Below are 25,202 nucleotides of genomic sequence, written 5' to 3'. Positions count from 1 at the left end.
CACTCATGTTATATCAATGCTTGGATGTCCAAGTCACTGGGCACACAAGCCTTGCCTTTCTTGAACAGTAATCCACCTAGTGTCCGAAACACTTGGACCTTGTGGGCTTCAATTGACATGAACCAATTGTGAGAGTCGATCAAAATACTAAGGACATCTACAACCCAAGTTGTTGCTCCCTTACGTGGATCTCAAAGTCAAACTCTTGTATGAGGTTAACCCATCTCGCCTTTCGACCCTTAAAGTTGGACATGGAAACACGTTTCTGGGCTGAGAAACTGTGAAATCCCGAAACGGCCGAAATGCTAGAAACGCGTTTCAGAAACAGGGATTTTTTTTCGTTTCTAAAAAAAATAAATTCTTTTTTAAAGTTTTAGTCTAATTGTTTTTTTTAAATGTTGGTCTCTCTCTCTCTCTCTCTCTCTCTCTCTCTCTCTCGTGTTGATCTCAGATTCTCCGGAGGGGATGCAACGTCATTTGTATGCATTGCACATGTTTGCACAGGATAGTGGATTGTCTGTTAACCTTGGTAAAACCAAGGTGATGGTGTTTAACACCACAGCACAGTGGGTTAGGAGGTAAGCACCCACCTTTACATATGGTTAGGAGACAGTGGAGTATACAGATGCATATACTTACCTTGGTGTGGTTTTTAGTGGCCCACTATTTTCCTTGAGGAGAGCAGCGGAGACCAGATTGACCAGAGCTTATGCAGCATTGGGGAGACTAGAGAGGATGTGTTTGCAGGTTCAGTTTTAGGAACCTCGAACAAAGCTCTGGCTCTATGACACTTTGGTCACTTCAGCCATGCTGTATGGAGTGGAGATATGGGGACCCTCAGTGGATCACCACAGCCGAGCTGGTAGCACTGATGGATGGAGAGGCCCTTGGTTTCTATGATTTCTTGGATGATTAGGGCCAAGGCCTCCGTACCACATGATATTATCTGTGCAGAGATGGCTGCTCCCCTATTGATAGTAGAGGCACTCACTCGATCAGTCTCCTTTATACATAGCACTTGGGCTCTCCCTAGAGACAGATATGCTTGCTTAGCCTTGGAGTCTTCACGACAGTTGGCATCACAGGGAGACGGATCATGTTGGTATGCACAGATGACAGCTTGGTTCCAACTGCATGGCTTTAGTATGGACAGGCTAGCTCCATTTCAGTACTCCCTGGATGCACCCTCCCTCTCTCTCACACGGGCAGAGATTACCAAACTTATTAGGCAGGACTTGACTCAGCTGGACACTAGGAGGACATGGATACAGCCGACACACGAGCTTGGTACGAAGATGGCTTTCTATAGAGATCATCTTCTCCAGCTCACGGAGGATGGGTTTGTGATTAGACCCAGCTACATGGATACTCATCTTTCTTATGGGGTACGGTGTGCTATTGGTTAGATGCCCACATCCTCACACTAGCTAGAGATTGAGACTGGCAGATTCAGAGGAGTACTAGCTGAGGCCAGGATTTGTCAGTTGTGTCAGATGGAGCGAGAGACAGAGTTACATTACATATGTCACTGTCCAGTATATTATGAGACAAGAGGCCATTTTCACTACCTGTTCAGAGAGGGTTTCGGACCACTTTCCAGAGTCATGAGATACCAGGATCAGAGATGCCTCGGATGATACTTGCTGGAGCTACGTAGACATAGAGAGGGTCTCTTGAGAGGGAGGGGATCAGAGAGGGAGAGACACCTACAGAGGCAGATTACAGACTTCTTTCTACCAGAGATCGAGCAGTCAGGCCAGCAGGCATTGCAGCTAGCCCCAGAGTAGGCGCCCCAAGATGAGAGGCCCATCTCGACACCGGCAGAGACTACAACAGAGGATCAGGACCATACCAGCATGGCATGGGAGACGTCCAGTCAGAGTATTCACCGGAGGACATCGAGGATATCCGCCATCGACCGATGAGAGACATCTTTGGATAGTGATGTATATGATGCTTACCTTTGTTGCTTGAGTTTTCCTTCCCAGATGCTATCCATTAGGAGCTCCTAGTACCTTACTTTTCCTCATAGTTGTTGTTTCAGTTTCAGTTAGTTGTTTAGTTGTTTTAGCTTTTCTTACACAGACATTGTATGAGATCCACTAATTGTTGTAACCTTTTTGGTCTCATAGATCCTTTTGGCCTTTTGAGGACGTTAATATATCATTTCATTTCATTTCTCTCTCTCTCTTGCACGCGATCTGGAGTCACCTCTTCTCCTCCTCCTTCTCCTCCTCCTCCTCTTCCTCCTCCTCTCTCCCTCAATTTCTCACAAATTTCCCAGTATTCCCAATTCCCTAAATTCTCAACTGTCCAATTTCTCATAAATCTCCAATTTGTCACAATTGCCCAATTTCTCAAGAGTCACAATTCCACAACTCCCCAATTGCCCAATTGTGACCACAATTGACTAAGCTTTTACCATATTTTAAGTGCCTAGCTATGTCATGTGCACAGTGTGTATCTACCGTGTGCTACACGCACACAAGACTAGGTCCGAGGTTTGGGGAAGCTTGGAGCTAGGCAGGCTGATTGGCGAGCTGAGTTAGGGATAGACTAACGGGCGGGCACCCAAGTATGGACGGGCGGGTGCCCAGGTGTGGACGCCCGATGACCGGCCAAGAGCCTATAAAAGGGTGGCCAAGGTTAGTCATTAGTTCATAGAGTCTCGCTTGTCTTTGTGAGAGCTCTATGGTGAGGAGCCTGGATCGAGTGCAGATGTGCTCCTGCTTTATGCAGCCGAGGCTGGCAGTAGTCTCGAGGCTCGCGAGGGTAGCTTCGTGGCGGTATGGGACATCACGAGGTAGAGATTGGTCGGTACGTCCAACTAGTTAGCTCAGCTCGTGGCTCGGTGGGGACAACCAAGACTTGTGGGCTTGCCCATGGCTGTCATGGTTGGGAGGTGAGTTAGGCCTGCACCCCCTTCACGTTTGTTTGGTTTGTTTGCAGGTTTCGAGTCTTGTACCAGGAGCGTTCTACGAGGTGATCCTATGGGGATTTGACAGTGGTATCAAAGCAAGTCGGTAGGTAGAGAAAGAGGTCAAAGAAAAGGTACGAGTTCGAGAAGATTGCTGTTTTTCTGTTCATGCTGCTGTTTTTTCAAATTCAGCATGTTGCTTTTGCATCGTAGGATTCCGTGATGAAGGTTTTGGTCTTGTATGGGTTGTTTGCTTTTCAAGAAGGACTGTAGGTGTTTTCAACTGTGTAAACAGTTTGAGGAGAGAGAGAAGTGGTAGAAGCCAGTTGGCTGTTTTTTAGAGAGAGAGAGAGAGAGAGAGAGAGAGAGAGAGAGAGAGAGAGAGCCGGCTGTTCACTGGTTGGTGCCTGAGAGACTGCGTAGCCCACTTGAGTGAAGACGCCAGCTGCTTGTCACTGCATGTGTACGCAGGTGGCACATCAGGCGGTGCACGCAGGCAAGATGGTACACGTAGGCAGGCGGCCAACTGTACACGCACGCAGGCGCGTGGACAAGCAGACGTAGGCAAGCCTCGCAGTCGGGTTGTATGCGGAGGCAGGCGCAGGTGGCAGCGTAGGCAGGCGGGTTCACGCAGGCCGACGGGTGGCATGAAGGTGGCAATGGAATTAGCGAAAAGCAAACGCAGCGTGGAGTTTTTTTTTTAGCTTTCGTTTTTTTAAAACAAAAAACCCACACCACGTTTGTCTTACTTTCGTTTTTTCTTGAACCTTAGCAAAGGGGTTCAAAACCCATGCTTTGTTTTCTATGTTTTTTTAAAAGAATATATATATATATATATATATATATATATATATATATATAAGAAAAACACAAAAGCAAAGCTAAGTAAGCTTTTGGAAAGCCTATAAATTGCCCTCAAGGAGGCTTCTTGCCACACATCTCTTAAGCTCTATAGCACTCTTCTTTGTGCAAGATTAAACTTTTCTCTCATCTTGCCCTCTTCAAGATGTCGACCCAAGAATCCGAGCTGGAGCCCATTCCCGAATGTGAAGACCTGCGGGCTACGGAAGCCACCGATGGTGATCTTTTCGACGATTTTGTTTCGAAATCAGATTTCCAAGAGTTTAAAGTTGCTCTCGAAGCTTCTTCCTCGGAACGTCAAGCACAAGTCGCCGCGTAGATGCAGACTTTACAAAACTCCATCTCTTTGTTGACCACTACCCTGTCTACTCTTTCGGGTATGGATACCTTGGCATCTACTTTAGGCCCCAATATTACTCCAGAACAGTTTGAGGGCGAGCAAAAGCAGCGTACCAAAGAGATAGTGGACACTCGGCTACATAAGTGGCAAGTCCATTTTCAGTTTGATCCATATGACGATGCAAAAAGATCCAGTTAGCAGCAGGTTTCCTCTCAGGCAAAACTTTACTTTGGTGGAAAGAACTCAATCCTAAACCAACAACTTGGGCAGAGTTCGAAGAAGTCTTCAAGAAAGAATTCCTCAAGAAAGTGGATGACTATGATATTGTTGCCCGGTTTGCTACTTTGACCATGATCTCGCAGAACCTCACTTATGAGGTCTACCTCCATAAATTTAGGAACTTGCAGATGAAAGCTACTAAGATGGATTCCACCACTCTTTTGGGTTTTTTGGGGTTTTTTGGGTTTCTTGGTAGCCGGTTTACTCGACTCGTACAGGTTAAAAACAACAAATGCAAAACTTTGGACAACGCCATTCATTCCGCTCGTATTTATGACGATACAATGGTCTCTTCCAAGTCTAAACCCGTGACCGAGCAGGAGAACAAGCACAAAAGGAAGTTCTCCGCACCGATGGCTAGCACACGACAGAAGGAAACTCTTCGGACCAACCTTCAAAGAATTCTACTTCGACCCCATCAAAGAAAAAACGGGACGGGCGTCCAGGTGTGGACGTCCGATGACCGGCCAAGAGCCTATAAAAGGGTGGCCAAGGTTAGTCATTAGTTCATAGAGTCTCGTGTGTCTTTGTGAGAGCTCTATGGTCAGGAGCTTGGATCTAGTGCTGACGTGCACCTGCTTTATACAGTAGAGGCCGGCAACAATCACGAGACCCGCGACGAGGGTAGCTTTGTGGCGGTATGGGACATCACGAGGTAGAGATTGGTCGGTACGTCCAACTAGTTAGCTCAACTCGTGGCTCAGTGGGTACAGCCAAGACTTGTGGGCTTGTCCACGGCTACCAAGGTTGGGAGGTGAGTCAAGCTTGCATCCCCTTCACGTTTGTTTGGTTTGTTTGCAGGTTTCGAGTCTTATACCAGGAGCGTTCTACGAGGTGATCCTATGGGGATTTGACAGGTACGTCAGTAACTGTACTTTCTCGTCCTAGTTCATGTGCTGATTGTCTATTCAACTCTAAAGTTTTTGGCGTGCATGATCTTTTCCGAGTCTATGGAGAAGTGAATGGCCATAGAATCCACGTTCTTCTAGACCTTGGCAGCTCACACAACTTTGTTAATTATAAACTTGTGCAGAAATTGGGTCTTGATACAACACCTAGCGATCATACCTATGAGGTACGCCTAAAGTATGGGATCGAAAGGTGGAGAAGCTACCGATCCGGATTCAAGACTACGAAGATACTCTGGAATGCTATATTATGCATCTAGAGCATGTAGACTTGTTATTAGGGATTGAGTGGTTTAAGACTCTGCAAGTCCAGATAGATTGGTCTAGTCATACTTTTTCTTTTGAACATAGGAACACCCATTATAGTATCTTAGGTGATTGTGTACATCTCTCTCAGGAACCTCTTGTACATACAGTTGATTTTGGTAATATAATGGATTCTTCTTTGTATACTGCTTTCCATTGTGTCTTGATTCTACTTTCTTCATTTCTCATACCTACTATCGATGTTAATGAATTAAGTGTGTTTGAAAGCAATAAATTAAAGAAGATACTTGGTTTGTTTCAAGATGAGTTTCTTAAGGAACGACCATTAGACTTACCACCTGAAAGGGCAGTAGATCATCGTATTGACCTGGTCCCTGGTGCTCACCCTGTTAGTATTCCACCTTACAGGATGAGCCAAGCTGAGAAAGATGAGTTGGCCAAACAACTTGCAGATTATTTGAGGATGGGCCATATCCGTCCAAGTAAATCACCTTGGGGTGCACCTGTGTTACTGAGGAGAAAGAAGGACAACACTTGGAGAATGTATATAGATTACAAGAGATTGAACAAGCTGACAATTAAGAACCGTTATCCTCTCCCTAGATCAGATGACCTGATTGACCGGTTAGCCGGAGCGAAATATTTCACGAAGATAGATTAGCGAAATATTTCACGAAGATAGATTTACGTATTGATTATCACCAGATACGTATTCATGAAAGGCATGTCGAAAGAACCGCCTTTCGGACTAGGTATGGCCATTACGAGTTTCTCGTATTACCTTTTGGGTTAACCAGTGCTCTAGCCACTTTTCAGTAAATGATGAATGATCTTTTTCGTAAACATTTGGAAAAATTTGTGGTTGTGTTCTTGGATGATATTTTAATATATAGTCGTACTCTTGAGGATCACGTTATTTGGACACCTCACAATTGTCTTAACTATTTCAAGACAGAATCGACTATATGCTAAATTGAGTAAATGTGAGTTTTTCATGACAGACATTATTTACTTGGGACACAAGATCACTAGAGATGTATTGAGCATTGACTATGACCGAGTTCAGAAGGTTCTAGCCTGGCCTATACCGCAGACAGTGAAACAACTTCGTTCTTTTCTCGGTTTTGTTGTTTTTCTTCGGAAATCTGCGCGGGAGTACTCTCAGCTCACACTACCGATGACCGACTTGTTGAAAGGTCGTGGACGTAAGTTGAATCAGCCTATCACTTGGAATAACGATATGGATATGGCCTTTAGACTTTTGAAAGATAAAGTCAAGGAAGAACCTATCTTAGCATTATTTGATCCTAGTCGGCCTTAAGTTCTTGAAACTGATGCCAGTGACTATGCAATCGGGGTTGCTCTATTTCAAGATGGTAGACCTGTTGCTTTCGAGAGTAAAAAGCTGGACGGCACTCAATTTCGTTGGCGAACCCTTGAGAAGGAGCTTTATGTTGTCATTCACGCTCTCAAGGTTTGGAGACATTATTTATATGGCTCCAAGTTTGTGGTATTGATTGATCGTCAGTCAATCAAGTATGTGTGTGATGCAGATGATTTGAGAGGAAGGGAAACTCGATGGGTTGAATTAATGCAAGATTTTGATTTTGAGATTCATTATCGAAAAGGAGTCCAGGAATAGTATCGCAGATGTGCTTAGTCGGATCAGAGAGGTGAATACTTTGTCGTTCACCGAGATTTCTACTAACTTATTTTAGTCATTGAGAGGGCTTTGCAGGACTGATAGTTATTTTGGTCCATTTTGGCAGAAGATTCAGGGCGGGAGCTCATTGATTGACCAAGACTCAATGACTGAGCAGCCTACTATTCAGGCTGTAGGAGGCCAGTGGATAATTCAGAATGGTTTACTATTCCGTAATGACAAAATTTGTTTACCACAGATCCTGGACATTAGGTCCAAGATTCTTAAGGAGTGTCACGACGCCCCTTTTGGTGGACACCTTGGGGTACACAAGACATTATCGTTAGTGAAACACGCTTTTTATTGGCCAAAGATGAAAGGGTATGTAGAAGATTATGTCCTCAATTGCCAAGTTTGTCAAGCAAATAAAGCAGAACGCTTTAGACAGGCTGGGCCGTTGCATCCTTTGCAAATCCTAGGTAATAAATGGGAAAGTATTTCCATGGATTTGATTATTGGATTGCCAAGAACACGTCAAGGTCACGATTCTATTTGGGTTGTGGTGGATCGCTTAAATGGCTAGATTTTTACCGACACAGAAAACTATTACAGCTACGCAATTAGCACGACAGTTTATCGAGCAATTGCAGGACATAGTCAATGATAGGGACTCTAAGTTTACAAGTGACTTTTGGAGACTTGTTTTTGAGAAGTTGGAAACAACTTTGAATTCGAGTTTCTCAGATCATCCTCAATCTGATGGCCAGACTCAAAGTGTTAATCAGATTTTGGAGGATATGCTTCGAGCATATGTCTCCAAAAGACAGAGTTCATGGGAGGATTATCTTCCTATGTTAGAATTTGCATATAACAGTACTAAGCTTACGAGTACATGTTTTAGTTCTTTCATGCTTATGTATGGTTTTCAACCTAGATCACCTGTTACAGTGGGATTTTCAAGACTTCAGCATGATGTAGCAGGTAATTTTTTGCAAGATATGCAAGAAATGTTACAAGTTGCGAAAGAATCTATTAGAAGTGCTCAAGACAGAGACATATTTTATTCTAACAGACATCGTTCACCTAGAGAGTTCTCTGTAAGAACGATCGTGTATTTGCGAGTTTCGAAAGATTCCGAGACTTTACGGATAGGTCGATCTCCGAAATTATCCCCTAGATACTGTGGATCATTTCGTATTACACGACGGATTGGTTCAGACGCATATGAATTGGATTTGTCTTCTCATGTGAAAGTTTATCCTATATTTCATCTCAGTAGACTTAAGGAAGTACTGGGTGGAACATACCAGTTAGTCACTCCTCAAGAAATCATAAATGTCAAGGACATGACATTTGTTCGACACGAACCTGAAAAGATTCTTGGATTTCGTGAAAGACGATTGCGTAATACACTTATCACGGAATACAAGATCAAGTGGAAGGATCGTGTTGAGGAGGATGCTACATGGGAGACATTGACTACCCTTCAGAGGGATTACCCTGGCTTGCTAGTGAGCTCAGGAGTGAGCTCTTAGAGGAAGGGGAGTATGTCATGTGCATAGTGTGTATCTACCGTGTGCTACACGGACACAAGACTAGCTTCGAGGTTTGGGGAAGCTTGGAGCTAGGCAGGTTGATTGGCGAGCTGCGTTAGGGATAGACTAACGGGCGGAGACCCAAGTATGGACAAGCAGGCGCCTAGGTGTGGACGCCCAATGACCGGCCAAGAGCCTATAAAAGGTTGGCCAAGGTTAGTCATTAGTTCATAGAGTCTCGCGTGTCTTTGTGAGAGCTCTATGGTCAGGAGCCTGGATCTAGTGCGGACGTGCACCTGCTTTATGTAGCCGAGGTCGGCAGCAGTCTCGAGGCGTGCGAGGGTAGCTTCGTGGTGGTATGGGACATCACGAGGTAGAGATTGGTCGGTGCGTCCATCTAGTTAGCTCGGCTCGTGGCTCGGTGGGAATAGCCAAGATTTGTGGGCTTGCCCATCGCTATCAATGTTGGGAGGTGAGTCAGGCGTGCACCCCCTTCACGTTTGTTTGGTTTGTTTGCAGGTTTCGAGTCTTGTACCAGGATCGTTCTACAAGGTGATCCTATGGGGATTGGACAAGCTAGGTAGTTCTACAAATAATTCTACAAACTACAAGTTCTAAATCATTTCATTGTATTTATATAGAAAAAACTACGAAACCTCCGCGTTTCTTAGCCGAAAGACGAAACGTTTTGCTCCGAAACGTCAAAAACCCCGAAACGTTTCTGGTGACTATGAGTTGGGATATCATAAACATACTTAAACGAGTGGTGGTCTGTCCAGACAACTAATCTAGACCCATACAAGTATTGTCTCTAGATTTTCATTGCATGTATAACAGCTAGAAGCTCTTTTTTCTAGGTATGATACTTCATCTGTGCATATGAAAGCATCTTGCTCTGGAAGGCTATAGGTCTCCCATCGTAGAACAAGGCAGCACATATTGCATAATCACTCGCATTAGTTTCAACCACAAAAGGTTTACTAGGATCCACAAGCTGCAACACGGGTGCTGAGGTGACTAGCTCTGTCAATGCTCTAAAACACCGATTCAACTTGTCGCTCGAAACCATGAGAGGACTTAACTTGTCCTTATTTCTTCTCACCCCCTCTAAAAGCTAATTAAAAGGGGGTAGCAATCTTGGCATAAGCCTCAATGAACTTCTCGAAAAAGCCAGTGAATGTTTCACTTGCCTAATCGTCTGTGGAACTAGCCGTTCTAGGATCTTTCGAACCTTATTTGGATCAATCCTCACACCATCAACAAAGATGATGTGACTTAGATACACAAGTTCTCTTGAAGAAATCACATTTTGACTCCTTCGCATACAACTTCTCTCGTGTGAGTATCTCCAAGACGACTTTGAGATGCTGAATGTGCTCTTCCAATGACCTACTATAAATCAATATGTCATCCAAGAAGGCAACAATCCACTTTCCTAGATATGGACAAAATAACTCGTTCATCATCTGGAGTTGGCTCGCTGAAGCTCCCGCCCCCCCCCTTGCTCGCGCTGCCTGCACGCCCCTCCTCCCTTCCCACCCACGCGCCCTCTCCCTCCCGCCTGCCCTCGCTTATGCGCCCCCCCCTCCGCCTGGCCCTCTTGCGCTGAAGCGCTCGCCCCCACCTCCTCGCCTTCGCGCCCCCCCTCCCCTCTTCAGCGCCCCGTTCCCCCCTTTGCCAGCCCCCTCATTCCCCCCGCCCCTCCTTTCGCGCTGCTTCCGCCCCCCCCCCCCCCCCCCCCCAAGGGGTTTTTTCTTTGCCGCCTTACCCCTCCCTCCCGTCTTTCTGGTTTTTTTCCGCCCCCTGGGGTTTTTTCCTTTTTTTTACCTTCCGCCTTCCCCCTCCGCCCTTCGTGTGCAGCTTGGTTCTTGCAGGTCTCTTCGCATTCGCTCCACTTTCGCCATAGCTTCAGACTCTGATGGAGGCTCCTCCCGCCCCACCTCAGAGGGACTCTTCCGCAGCCCCCTCACCCGCCCCTGAGGATACCCCCATCAGGCTTTCTCTTTCGCCAGAAGAGGAAGCGAGCCTCGCCGCAGAGGTGGAACGCCTCCAGGCACATTCCACCATCTGTCGTATAGTCGGCACTCGCCCCAGCAGAGGGGAGATCCGGGATCTTCTCCAGGCCCGCCTGCTTGCAGATGTGAGAGTGGGATAGATAATCTTTGTTCATACATTTCATATTTTCTCATACATTGTTGGAATTTGTAGCTTATAGCACAGAGGGCTTGATCTTTCTTATCCCCAAGAGGGAGGGAGTATCAGATGATATTCGGCATTGGAGATCTATTACGATCCTCAATACTGTCTACAAGATCTTAGCAAAGGCCTTGAGTTTGAGGATCCAGCCCTTCCTGGGGGAGTTGATTCATGCTACCCAGACAGGATTCGTCAAGGAGCGTAGTATCCTTGACAACATTTTCACCTTCTGGGAGGCGACGGCCCGAGCTAGATTTCTTGGTGAGGACTTGGTCGTGATGCTTCTCGATTTTGAGAAGGCATACGATAGAGTCGATTGGGGTTTCTTAGAGGGCACTATGCTTCGCCTGGGCTCTGAGCCAGGTTGGATTCGAGGGGTGGCGGCTCTAAATTCCACAGCTCGTAGCCAGGTGCTGATTGCAGGAGGACGGGGGCCGAGTTTTGAGCTGACCAGATCAGTCCGTCAGGGGTGTCCTCTCGCCCCGTTTCTTTCTCTTCTTTGCTGAGGCTATGAGCACGTATCTGACGGCAGAGGAGGTTGGTTTGAGAGGACTCCAACTCCCAGTCCAGGGGGAGGACCTGCTCGATGCTGAGTTTGCTGATGACACGGGCTTATTTTTGCATGGCCAGGAGGCCAATCTTCATCGGGCAGAGCAGTCGCTCCAGGTTTTTAGTGCAGCCTCGGGAGCATTGATCAATTGGCGCAAGACAGTGGCCTTTTGGATCAGTAGCGCTCCCACTCCAGCATGGAGCTTAGACCTGGGTTTTAGATGGACTCCTCCTGGCACAGCAGTGCGATATTTGGGATGCCAGATTGGACTAGATTTGTCACCTGAGCAGCAGATTGCCCCGCTTCTTCTGAGCATTTGGAAGAAGCTTTTGTATTGGAGTACAGCTCGGCTATCCTTGGCTGGCAGGGTGGTGGTGGCAAATCAGGTGCTTTTAGCGACCGTGTGGTACATTACGTCCTGCTGGATCTTCTCGAGCTCTTGCATCAGCCAGGTACAGAGGCTGATCAGGAACTTTCTTTGGTCTGGGCGGGATGGTCAGCCAGCCCGGGCCAAGGTTGCTTGGGCAGTTATTACACTTCCGTTGGCCCAGGGAGGCTTGGGCATTATAGATCTAGTTGATCAGAGTAGAGCCTTATTGTGGAAGCTTATTGCTCGGGGGCTGCTTCCAAGCGCTGAGCCTTGGAAAGAGCTTCTTTTGCAGCGGTTGCAGGCTCGGGCTCCCCCAGCAGGGGGCACTTGGGCACCAGAGATACGATGGATCTTCATAGAGATGAGGAGGACAAGCCTCAGTAGAGGATGGGAGGACAGATTTGCCTTGAGCATCCTGAGAGCTTGGGAGTTGCTGAGACCGGGGCTCTCTCAGAGACCTCCTTCTTGTGTTGAGGAGCAGGCCAGACAGCCGCTCATCTGGAGCCCAGCGGTTCGCACAGAGCAGGGTCATATGTTGGGTTCTCGGCCTCGTCTAGCCTGGGGACCATTGGCGGCAGGCCCAGCACGTAGTTTTGGAGATTGGCAGGCCTTCTGCAGCCTCCCAGAGGAGATTCAGGTGGAGAGGCTGAGTCACTTCAGAGGGGGGTTGATTATGAGGGATGACATTCAGGAGGCACTCACAGAGGAGTGGTTCACGCCTCTCGAGCTAGTGGCCCCACGGTGGATGGGAGCCTTTACACAGTTGGAGATCCTGATTGCTGTCAGAGCTTGCACTGAGGATGGCAGATGCCTCTACTATGAGATCCAAGATGAGGGCAGACTTCAGAGAGTGGAGGTGGAGTCGCCTTTGGTTGCAGAGTGCATCTTTCAGAGGATACGGGTAGTGGCCGCCGCTTCTCAGAAGTGGCATATTGACCCAGACCCTGCAGATGTGCTCCCTGATTGGCGCATATGGGCATATGCAGTGCGTCCCTTGGCCTGGCTCCAGTGGGACCCTGGTGAGTGCGAGTGGCATGATCCTTATGCATCCCTTGAGGCCACAGAGATCACCTTTTTCCAGTATACTGTTCGGTTGGGGCGACATATTTTGACGGTGAGGAGGATGGTCTCTCTAGTTGCATCGGGGCACTGGCGGCTACAGGGACTCTCATAGGAGTTCCTAGAGGATTTTTGGACCCGGCTCTGGGCTAGTCGACAGGCACGCAGGATCTCGACTTTCCAGTGGTTGGTCGCCCACAGGGGGGCAGCCGTTGGCACCTGGCTTGTCTACAGCGGTCTTCCGGCGGCCTGCGTCCGATGCGGCCACCCTCTGGAGACACAGAGACATTGCCTATGGGACTGCCCTCAGGCGCAACAGATTTGGCTGCAGATGCTGCGCATTCTGGCCCCCCTCTCTCCAGAGGGTATGTATACGTGGGGAGCCGCTGCTTGGTTGACTTCGTCAGGGCCTGCTATGGGCTATGAGACGGAGCAGGACAGCCAGGCCATCAGATTCATTAGGGGCCAGCCTTGCCTTGTTCCTTCACCGGATTTCTCGTCCGCCAATTGGACACAGGAGAGGGATCTACGATGGGAGCTCCTCAGCAGCCTCACCATCTGGTTCACCTGGAGGGCTCGGTGTTTCAGGGCCTTTGAGGAGAGATTGGAGCCACCAGCAGAGACTGTTGGGGGGATTTGGCAGGAGTTGATCCACACCTTGCGAGGACATAATGACCGCATCCGGGGTGACTCGGATGAGGCGATCTTGCGGCGCCAGGCTTTTCACACCACTTGGCGCAGCGGCCCCTTCTATACACTACACGCGGGGTCCCCCCGTTGGCACTACAGGCCACCTGTTTGGCTTTTCCCCCCTCCTATTGTATGATGTAGCCCCTCAATTCTTTGTACTGATACTCTTACTTTTGAGCGCCTAGGGAGACTCTCCCTGGCTGCCTTGTTTTGTTCTCTGCTCTGTTTTCTTATGAGCAGGAGAGGTTCTTTTGTAGCCCTACGGGCATTTTTATATAACTAATGAAAGGATCTTTTCACGGAAAAAAAAAAATCGTTCATCATCTGTTGAAAAATAGTACGAGCATTGGTCAACCCAAAAGGTAGGACCCAAAACTCATAGTAGCCATAGCGCGTTTGAAACGTAGTCTTAGGCGCATTCTCAGGTCTAATCTTTATTTGATGATATCTTGATCATAGATCAATCTTGGTGAAATACTTAGCACCCTGAAGATGATCTACCAGGTCATTCATCCTTGGCAAAGGATGCCTGTTCTTGATAGTGAGTTTATTCAAGGCTTTGTAATCTAGATAGAAGTGCATGCCACCACCTTGCTTTTGTGACAGAAGAACGAGAGCGTCCCATGGAGACTGTTGGGTCTGGGAGGATACCTGCGGCACAATCCTAATACACACCACCGAGATAGAAACATAGGAGAGAGAGAGAGTGTGTGTGAGTTGCTAGAAAGTGTGTACTTGATAATAATAAGATGTTTCAAGTACAAGTACAATATAACCTAGGACTAAGTGCCCAACACACATTAGTGTGTTCACACGGGAAAAACCTGTCCAGTCATAGGAAAAAAATGCTCGTGAGTAGGTCTGTTCACACTGGAGGACCGTCCATAAAAACAGCACTTGGGATTTGGTAGACTTGCCTGCTTGTAAGAAGCCCATTGGCACAAAGTGAGTTTACAAGTTAAAAAGAAAGTCTGATGGTACCATTAACAGGTACAAGGCTAGGCTAGTAGCCAAAGGATATGCCCAGCAAAAAGGCATTGACTATGATGAGACTTTCGCACCCATTTCTCGTATGGCCACAGTTAGATGTGTTGTTGCATTGGCTGCCCATCATGGATGGAAAGTGCATCAATTGGACATAAAATCAGCTTTTCTCAACGGGGATTTGCAGGAAGAAGTGTATGTAAATCAGTCCATTGATTTTGCGTTGCATGGTCAGGAAAACAAAGTACGCAAGCTTCGAGAAGCACTTTATGGTCTCAAACAAGCTCCTCGAGCTTGGTATGAGAAGATACATACTTATTTGGCCACACAGGGATTTTGCAATAGTCCAACGGAGAGCACCCTCTTTGTGAAAGAGGATCATGGTACTTTTATTATGCTCATTCTTTATGTGGATGACATGTTGCTAAGTGGAAATGATATGGATAAAATTTCAGCATTCAAAGTTGAATTGCAATTGTCATTTGAGATGACAAATTTGGGATTGTTGCATTATTATTTGGGCATACAATTTGTGGAGACAGATGTTGGGGTTTATATACACTAATCAAAGTACATTCAAAAGTTGTTGCACAAATTCGGGTTTCAAGGTTGTAAGTCCATCTCTACTCCAATGGAGCTAGGGCTGAAATTGAGCATGTATGATGTTGGAGAGCCTTTTGATATGAGTGTTTACAGCCAAGCAGTGGGTTGTCTCGTATATTTATGCAACACATGTCCATATATTCAGTTTGGGGTTTCCCAGTGTAGCAAATTTATGCACAGCCCAGGTATAAAGCATTGGCAAGCAGTGAAGTGGATCTTCCGCTGTCTTCAGGGCTCCCTAGATCTTGCGTCGGTATATCCTTGGGGAGGCAGCTTGGAGTTACATGTTTATAGTGATTCAGACTGGGCTAGTGACTATGATACATGGCTGTCCACCAGTGGGATTGTTTCTTTTTGGGGCATTCATGCATACCATGGCTAGGAAAAAGCAACCCACTATTGCCACATCTACATGTGAGGTTGAGTACAGGACAGTCTTTATAGCCACAATAGATTGTGTATGGCTGAGGAGATTGATGATTGATCTTCGTGAGTGTCAGCAAACACCCACCACCATGCTCACTGACAGTCAGAGTGCAATCGCCGTGGCACAAAACCCAGTGTTTCATGCACGCACTAAGCACATAGAGATTCATTATCACTATGTCAGAGAGAGGATTCATGCGTGGAGATCACATTATCTTATTACTCTACATAGGACAATGTTGCAGATTTGTTCACGAAGGCGTTGCCTCGAGAGAAGTCCGCAAAGCTTTAGGCTTACTCTCTTATAGAGAGTGATCTGCTATCGACCTTGTACAGGTTCACATTGCCACTAAGGGGGGTTTATTGGCATATATGCTATGAGTAGTGCTATATGTGAACATGGGCTAACCAAGGGCACTTTTCTCTCTTTGGGTTTTTCCCCTTGGATATTAGGTGTGAAAGGACACCACACTTATTTGATTGTATTATGATATTGTGGAGTCAACTCCCTTGCTCCACACATCTTGTATCTATCTACTTTGAGTAGCAATCTCCATCTCTCTCTCTTGAGAGCTTGCTGCTGTGTACCATCTTTGTGTGTGTGTGTCTTTGTTTCTCTGAAACCCTAATCCTCAACAGCACTTGCTACCTAGAGTGGACAACTCACCACCTCACTTTTCCCTCTCTCTAAAAGAAGGCACCTCCTTCATGAGGGCTTTTGGGCTGTATTTTCTGCACTTTCTCCTTCTCAACTCCATATCCAAGCTTGTTAGGGTGTTTCTTAAGCTTCCAAGAGTGTTTTCGGATGCGATTCACTCTCCTACACACCCCCAATGACTGAAATTCAACAAAACAGGTCTCTTTCTTGCTGTAATTTCTGGTCTTTTTGCTGAAAACCTTAATTTCAGCCTTCCTTTCTCAAGTTGAACCATAGGAGAAGTTTTCCGAGGATTCCCTTCATCCTCTTGAAGACTTTTGTCGCGAAGAATTGTGACCAATCGAAGATTTCAACACTCAAGGACTTCCATCGCGAAGACTTCCGCTGTCATCGACTCTACTTGCAATTGGTAAGCTTTTATGCTTAAATATGGAAGCAAGTAGCAGGAGGGAGGAACCGGATTACAAGATCACATACCCTGTGTAGTGTTCTCTTGTCCTACGTGCTCTCTTGCAGATTGTTGCTACCATGTGTTGGTAGAACAATAGAGACCAGGTGGTAGGGAACATGCGCACTTGAGAGGGTAGTGTGAGTTGTAGGTCTACATCGACAACCACTTTGTTTGCAATACTGTATTCATATGCATTGGTATGGAATTCTGGTCAGAAATGCCCATGACACTATGTACTTGATTCCCCAAGATCAATATTCTTTTTTTAGAGGGAGGGACTGGCCATTCTGGCTTATTGTTCGTCTTTTGTCAATTCAGCAAATTACTTCTTGTATTGAGCATGTTGTCCATTAAATCTTGGTGTATTTAAGTGTATTGACTAGCATTCCAGTTCCAGATACATACACACACAAATTCTTAAATTCTTGGCAACCAATACATGTTTCATTATATATGCCCACATAGGATAGTTGGTGCCATCTAACTTATCCTCAGTTGTAAGCATGCCAAATACATCATTGCCTGCCATTTCAACCTGCAAAAGATACTGTGTCCCACACCAAATGCAAATATCCACTACAGTGCAAATGTCCTGCTATTGATTGTACCCAATAGGCACAAATAGCTCATTGATTTGTATGACTTGCAAATGTATAAAAATGACAAATGTAGCGATAGATGATTTACAGGTGAGTTTACTGTCGAATCTGATGTAGAAAAACCCCCAAATGTCAAATCCGGAGGGTAGAAGCCACCAATGACCCAATTTCAAGCCCAATGTCGAATAACAGGCCTCCAATGCGAAAAGCCCCAAATTAATTGTTCGATTTGGTGCTGCAGGAGATCGATTTTTCGAAAAGCCTTAAATCAGGGAAAATTCTCAAATTTTTGGACAATCTCCAATGAAATCCTTGTCAATGTCGATCTAATGCTTGCAAATGGTTCGCGATGTCACAAAATGTTTAAAGCCCCAAATTTTACAGGTGAATCGGGGTAGATCTGAGATTTCGAGAAGAGGGAAATTTGTAAAAATGCCCAATTTCTAAGAAGGGGAAAATGTGCTCAGAGTGAAGAGGTATGGTGAAGTAGGTGGGCGCTTGGGTACAGCCGGTACAGCAGGTGGACAATTGTACGACGGGCGGCGGTACGAGCTGTTGTACGGACATGTGAAATCAACTGATAGCTGTTCGGACAGATATGGCAGAGTGAGGTGAACACAAAGTTGAGAACTCTAATTGCAAAGATGCAGGTCCCAATGGAGGGGGTGAGACATTGCTCTGATACCAATGTTGGGTCTGGGAGGATACGTGGAGCACAACCCTAATGCACACACACCGAGATAGAAAACATTAGAGAGAGAGAGAGAGAGAGAGAGAGAGTGAGAGAGAGAGTGAGGTGTTGGAAAGTGTACTTGATGATAATAAGATGTGCAAGTACAAGTACAATATAACCTAGGGCTAAGTGCCCAAACACACATCATAAGTGTGTTCACTCGGGGAAAAAACCTATGTCTAGTCATAGGGAAAACCCCCGTGAGTAGGTCAGTTCACACTAGAACTTCCCAGAGGACCAGATGGTCAACAAAGACTCACTTGATTGAAAATCTTTCTTAAGATAATCTTGTACTCCTCCTTTTGGCTAAACCGATAAGGATGCCTATTTTGTTTGTACCATATTCTTTTGGGGTTCAATGCTTGATATTGAATTGTAGAACATGCAATTAACACTAAATTGTGTTGGCCTCTCTTGTTCTCTCTCTCAATGATTACTAATATCCTCTTCATGAAAGAAAAACTCTAAGGAGAGTTTTCTGTTTACTATGATAATTAGTAAGAGGAAGAGATAGAGAGAGGGGGAGGGTACACTGTTCTTGGATTGCAGGGCCCATTTGAGAATCCAAACGGTCTCAGATGACCATGGGAGCTACACAAAGACCCCCCTAGATTTTGTTGTAGTCTAATATGGTCCCACTAGGATGATGATTTTGGATGAAGTCGTGGGTTGGTTTTAAAATATCAGCCAAAATTTGTTGTTCTTTTGAAACCTTATTGCTTGAGATAGAATTACATTCACAAGTAGATGATCTTAACCAAATTTCAGAATTGAAAAGATCATAAAACAACAATCTGACTAAGAATTTGGATCAAGAAGAGTTTCATGTATATCCTTAGCCAAAGCCTGAGTTGAGTTTACATCACAAAATCCATTGGGGGCCATCACCCCGGATCATGTATAGTTTACCATCTCATGAACAAATGAGAGCCTATGAGACGGATAATCTACAATCATTGTCTCGCTCTTATAAAAAAACCAAGGCATTTCTAAGATCATGTCCACCTTGTCAAGGGTCATGATGTGGAAGTCCAAAGCCTCCCGGTAGTCCTGAATCTGGACTTCTAGCCTAGGCACCGTTCAATGCCACATCGCCACGTTTGTACCCATGGCAAGATTGACCACATAACGGTGATCACTTGCCACCGTTGGTAGCCGGAGTGTCTGCACCAAACGTGAAGAAATAAAGTTGTTAGTAGAGCCGTTAAATGCAATCCGCACCCGATGGCCACCTATATATCCCTCGGCTTGGAGTAGATCATGCAGACTAAAGGCAGACTCACTAATCTGATATCCTTGGCAACTACTACTATCCAGATGATGAATTTCAATAGAAGAGATCAAAGAGTTACCTCCGAGTTCCATAATGTGTACCAAGGTCTTATGAAGACTTTTTTTTTTCGCACAATCCTTGTAGTGATGGCTGGGCTCCTTGCATTCGAAGCATAGGTTATCCTTGCGTGCCTTGGCCACTTGTTCCTTGCTAAGTGGTGCAGACCTTCTCTTGCCTCTAGAGTGCTTCTTGGGATTGCCCTTTGATGAACTGACCCTCCTCGGATGTTGCAACATGTCCTTGCTTTCTGCCTTCAGAGGATTTTTGGCTATTGTGTGAGGTATCACTTGCAAGCTCACCACCCCTTTTGACAGCAAGGGTATCATCAAAATTTTTGGCATAACGGTAGATGTTGTCCAGATAGTAAATATGGTTCTGGAGAACCACAGTCTGATAGTCAGATGGAAGGCCGAACAAGTATAGCATGTGTTTAAACCAACACATGTGGCTTCTCAAGGGGATCTTTAAACTCTTGGGAATAGTTGTCCAGGCTCTTCTTTCCCATCTCCAGTTTAAACAATTGTTGGAAGTTGTCTATCTTATTAATAGAGAAAAACTGTCTTAAATCACATGCTGGAAATCAGCCCATGTTGTTGGCTTCTCATGGAGGTCCTTCCACTAGGCAAATGCTTTATGTTGTAGCATAATTTGAATCTGACTTATATGCTGGGCATGAATGCATGGTAGTATCGCTCATGAGATCATAAACAGATGACAATGTCGTGGGCCGGCCCCCAAAAACATCCACATGTACCCCTGAAGTTGCTTGTTGTTCCGCCATGGAGTAGAAGATGAAGAAATCTTGGCAACGGTGCAGAGCATAGAACCGCCTTGAATGGGTAGCTTCAGCTTTTAGGTTAGATACAACTCATAGAGGTCGGCTTACAGCCCACGCTTCAAGCATGCAGGTTTATATGAGCTTGTACCCCCATAGCCCCAAAATAACTGGGCAACAACTTTTCAGCTTTGTTCAACTTCTCCCCTTTTTTTGCAGAAAGGCTACTTATGGTCAAAGTCGCCCAAAAAAACCCTTGCCCAAAAAACTCCATACACATGCTTTTTTCAGATGGCGAGTCACCCCTGTAGTGCACCCATGCCTGCAGCCCATACCAGTCCTGCTGTCCACCCTGTAAACTGACACATGTGGGCCTAGTCTGTGTACACGTGCCACAGTTAGCCCTGTACCATGTATCTCAGCAGTCAGGGCTGTACGGCAGTTTTTGGCATGCGACAGTTCTCAGGCGTCCCTGTATCTTCTGTAAATCAGTCGCATATTAGGGTACTCTTCCCTCCTTTCTCAGTCGGCAGCCCATAAGGTAGTGCTGTTTGCATCTGTACAGAGTGAAATCATGCAAAAGAGTCTCAAAAAGCACAAACCCTTGCGCACAACCAAAAGCGCTCAGGTTTTAGCCTTCTGCAGAACTCGACCAGCTCTCTGTTTCATGCAGCCAGCAGCCATAGAATCCCTTGAGCACCAAAATGATTAACATCGAGGGTTTCACCCATAAGCATGTTAACATGGTGATTGTCAGAGAACAAGCGGCACATAGACAAACACGATAAAAGCACCTGCTTTTTCCATAGATATGCAAGGATTCCATGAATTGTCTATGCACATGTAACCATGGTGTCATCCCCGTTCACCTCTGACTTTGCTCTGTCCTCTGCCCTAAGTGTCCCATACCACCAGGCCTTGGCAGACAAAAAGCAGCCCACAGATTAGATCCCTATGGACTTTCTTCTCTCCTTCTGGAGTGTTTCCCCCCACTTAATTCCAGCAGGTCTGGCTCCGGAGTGTTTCCCCCCACCAGACAAAAAGGGGCCCACAGATTAGACTCGCGTGATGGACTTTCTTCTCTCCTTCCGAAGTGTTTTCCCCCACTTAATTCCAGCAGGTCTGGCTCTGATACCAATGTAAAGCCCCTAGGCTAACAGACCTTGCAATTAAGTATAAACAAAAAAGGAACACACACAAAGACTCAGGCATCTAGCTCACCGCCCAACCATTATCCGTTCAGGCTCACCCTCGAGTACAGGGGGATAGTAGCATGAGAGACATAGCTCCACGTGCAAAGTCCCTGGTGTCCCATAACACTGGTACGCACCCATTGGATGTAAGCATGGAGTAATCTCAAGGTCTCAAATGGAGAGGGTCCTCTTCATAATCACCAGGAATTTCTTCACGTTCTTGGGGCCTGAGCACCGGCTTTATAGCATCTGCCGTTTCAAAGGACCTGATAAATCTGGAGTAAAATGAAAAACTACAACCCGGGGGCCGCCTCTTCCCGCGCCCAGAAAAAAAAAACTGCAGCCTGGCGGGACATGGCTGGTGCTGGTTTGGTAGCACACCCAAGAGGTGGTTTCCCAGTCTCTTTGAGCTCTTGTGGGGTGGGAGCTACCCTAGTGAGGATTGGCTATGGGGTTCCTTCTTTGATATCTACTAGGATCTCTTGTAAATTCATCCTTCAGGTACCTTGCTCCTTACTGAAGCCCCTCTCCGAGGATCTCATCCACTTGATTGCCAAGGAGGGAGGTGATTGCCAGGAGATTCCCCTGTGGTTTTCCATCACCCTCCTAGGCAGAGTTTACAGAATCTTGACGAAAGCCACTTGACAGGGAAGGCACCTTATGAGGCCCATGTTAAAGTTAAAACACGTCCGATGTCACCAAGGACACGACTTTTGGAACTATCAGCTTCCGTTTTGGAAGAATCACCCGATCATCACAGGTAGAGATCTCTAGTAATTCTTAGGTTTCATTTTCTTTTGATTTGCATTGTCTACCACATTACTACGTTCATTATATTAACAAGCTTTTTCTTATTTTGTCAGCCTGAACCAGTTCCAGTAGACGAATATGCTGCACTTGTTTATGTTGGACGCTGGGGCATTTACGGTGTTTCACTGCCGGGCAGAGTTACTTTCAAGCCAGGGAGTAATGGTTTTGCCACATATGGGGCTCCAAGGCCTATGCATGTAAGAGTTTTAGTTGGTCCCACACAGGACACTTTTCCGATAGAAATAAAAAACAGATGCCCGTGTCTGTCCTTCATGTGAGGCAAGGGTTTACTTCTATTTCAAACTTTGATTTGTGATGAATCATTATGCAGACAAGGATTATTAATGAAGAGACTTGGAAGATGATGGATACTTTGCGTACAAAAAGACTACAAAAGTTCAGGCAGCAGAAAGCAGAGGCCCAAGAAGAAATTCCCGAAGTTGTTAGCACCCAGCATTTCTTGTGATGCTTTCTAATGGTGTCAGTGAACCTTCAAAAGTCAAGGTTCAATAGCAGCATACATCCATGCACCATATGAAGCTAAGGTACACCTTATTTCCATACATGTTGGCCGGTAGCGCTTAAACCAGTCTTGGGTATACATAATTGCAATTTATTTATGGTGTGGTGATCTTCTTTTGCAGGGGTAAAAGTAAACCAAAGTGAGCTATATTCGTTAAATGACACCTAAAAGATTGAGTCAGTAAATCATCCCAAGAATCCTTTGGGAATACCATGGGATGTGTAAATTTTGGATGTCCTTGTTGAGACCTAAAAGAATCAGTGGAGTGGGTCATTGGTGTGTCACGCAAAGGCATGGGCTGCTAAACTTGGCTTCGATTTATGCTAGTTATCTATTATGATAGCCCTACTTCCTAAATTGGAGTAGTGGGGGTGGGAAGATAGAGCCTACCCACCCTACTGTTTGTTGTAACCCCCTACCCTCCAACAGCAACAGAACCTAGCTTGCAGTCATAGCCGTGGAGCATCTCCCCAGTACTTTACAGTTTCTCTAGCATGAGCCTGGTTACAAGACATTAAATCGTTGTGTTTGTTTCATTACATATTATATACACAGAGGACTTGGTTTCATAGGCTCTACTTTGTCTTTTGAAGATGTTTATAAATCTCTCTCTCTCTCTCTCTCTCTCTCTCTCTCTCTCTCAAGCATATCCTTAATTGTATTGGGTGGTCATAGTTTATGTAACCTTATCAAACTCTGATGGATGCTACACCTGATCTCAAGGGAGAGTAGTAATTTTACAGTCTTTAGTTAAAAGATTACTAGTCTTATTTATTTTTGGGAGAGGGGAGTTAGTAATAACAAAATCTCTGTCTATATTCTCATTATGTTCTCCTTTGCTGTGGAGCTGCCACGTGCCAGCTCCTCAGGTGTCCCCATGTGGCAGCTCCTCAACCAAGCGTGAATATCATGTCGAGTCAGGCTTGGCCAGGCATGGTGTTCACCTACACAGTAATCCCTTTCCAGGATGAGGAGGGTTTCTTCTTGCAAGTGGTCGAGGAGGACATGCATGTGCACTCCAATCTCATGCACGTTTATGCCGAGAGGATGATGGAGATCCCTCAGCTCTGCTGCTGCTACTTCTTTTGCTGCTGCCCCGCCACCTCTTCTCGTGTTGGCAACGGATCCATGTCTCGATGCAAGTTCTTCCCCCTAGTTGTAGAACGTATTGGGGGGATAGGAATATCAGCCCATTGCACTCCATCAAGGTCAACATCACTCCTTGTCTCTCGATTAGGGTCAGTGGGGGTGGTCGGGTCGGTGGTGTTCGGATGAGGGGGAGGAGGAGGTGGAGGTGGCAATGGGGGATGCTTACGTGCAGTGTTTTTCGTGTGAGCCATGGCAAAAAGTGAAGTCAAAATATAGAAATAAGAATGAATGAGACTATTACACCTATATATAAAGTCATTTATAATGTGTTCAGATAGTCTGAAACCGGCCAAAAATTACTAAACCACCAAATTAGACACCTTTAACCCAACGTCTACCATGTCTTGCCATTGTGGCATGCCATGCGACATGGCCTGCTCTTGAACTTCCATTCCACTTCTCTATGTTTGCCTCCTTCCTTTTGAGTCGTGCATCTTTAGCAATTGGTAGCATTCGATCCTTTTTCCCTAGTAGCATTTCTTTCAAGATTGTTGCGATAGAACCAATTAAACATCTCCACAAGACAATTGCTACGTGTCTTTCCACCACCATATCGAGTATTCTTGAAGTACACTCCTTTGGCTGTGTAATGTGATTTTTCCATGCCTTGGGTGCCGAATATATCCAAGGACTTGTATTTGTGTAGAAAATAAGGTCCAGCCGTGAGGGTGCCTCTTTTTGGCGCTCACATAGTGGCGACGCCTCCTGCTCAGCTCTCCGTGTTTGTGTCAATGGCTCCTCCTCTCTTTGCGGTCCCCCATGCCTTTCTCTCGCCGGCTAACACAATCTCTCTCTCTCTCTCCCCAAGCAAGTGCCTGTCCTGACTGGAATCTGATGAAGCCCCGATCGGTGTAGCAGATGACCTACCTGATGCAAAGTCGTTCACAACTGAAGCAACCATCCCAATTCCCCATACATGGTATGATGAAATGTTGGTGTTTATCGTCATTGGTCTCATGGAGGATAGCCTTTCTTGCGATCAAAGGAAACGGATTCTATCCGAAGCCAGTCTTTCCGAGTCATGCTAGTCAACTGTACAAAAAAAGCAAAGCATTGATCATTGTTATGGCTCACCCAAACTCTCCTTGAAACACATCCAACAAGAGATTACCCGGTGAACCACAACTGTCGTAAGGATCTTTCCAATAGCCAAGCTTGTAACTCTTTAAGTCTCCAAGCTCTATAACTCCTTGAGAAGCAATTCCGCCGCATATTCCACGAGCGTTGTCACATTGTCGCGTTGTACTACGGGTACTCGTCCCTCCTCTCACCTCACTTCACTCAGAGACACTCACTAGCATGCCGTAGAGAGAGAGATTTGCAAGAGGATTAGTAAGAGTAAGAATCAATT

At 45.9% G+C, this 25,202-nt stretch overlaps 1 protein-coding gene across 1 annotated transcript in view; it reads left to right on the top strand.

Annotated features, from left to right (window-relative positions):
- EMB3144 (AAA-type ATPase family protein) overlaps window positions 1-23,271 on the top strand; it is a 75,618-nt gene extending 52,347 nt beyond the window's left edge. Inside the window, exons 15-17 of the mRNA XM_086791385.1 lie at window positions 22,233-22,376; window positions 22,511-22,724; window positions 22,824-23,271. Of these exons, the coding sequence (XP_086647511.1) occupies window positions 22,233-22,376; window positions 22,511-22,645 (279 nt within the window). The 3' untranslated portion in view covers window positions 22,646-22,724; window positions 22,824-23,271. The remainder of the gene's footprint in view (window positions 1-22,232; window positions 22,377-22,510; window positions 22,725-22,823) is intronic.
- Window positions 23,272-25,202: the final 1,931 nt, after the last annotated feature.

Source organism: Cibotium barometz, chromosome 56 (assembly GCF_041138505.1).
Source record: "Cibotium barometz isolate CiBa-2024 chromosome 56, ASM4113850v1, whole genome shotgun sequence".
In the NCBI taxonomy this organism is placed as follows: Eukaryota; Viridiplantae; Streptophyta; class Polypodiopsida; order Cyatheales; family Cibotiaceae; genus Cibotium; species Cibotium barometz.
The sequence above is the reverse complement of the archived record's forward strand: the minus strand, read 5'-3'. Positions and strand labels throughout refer to the sequence as shown.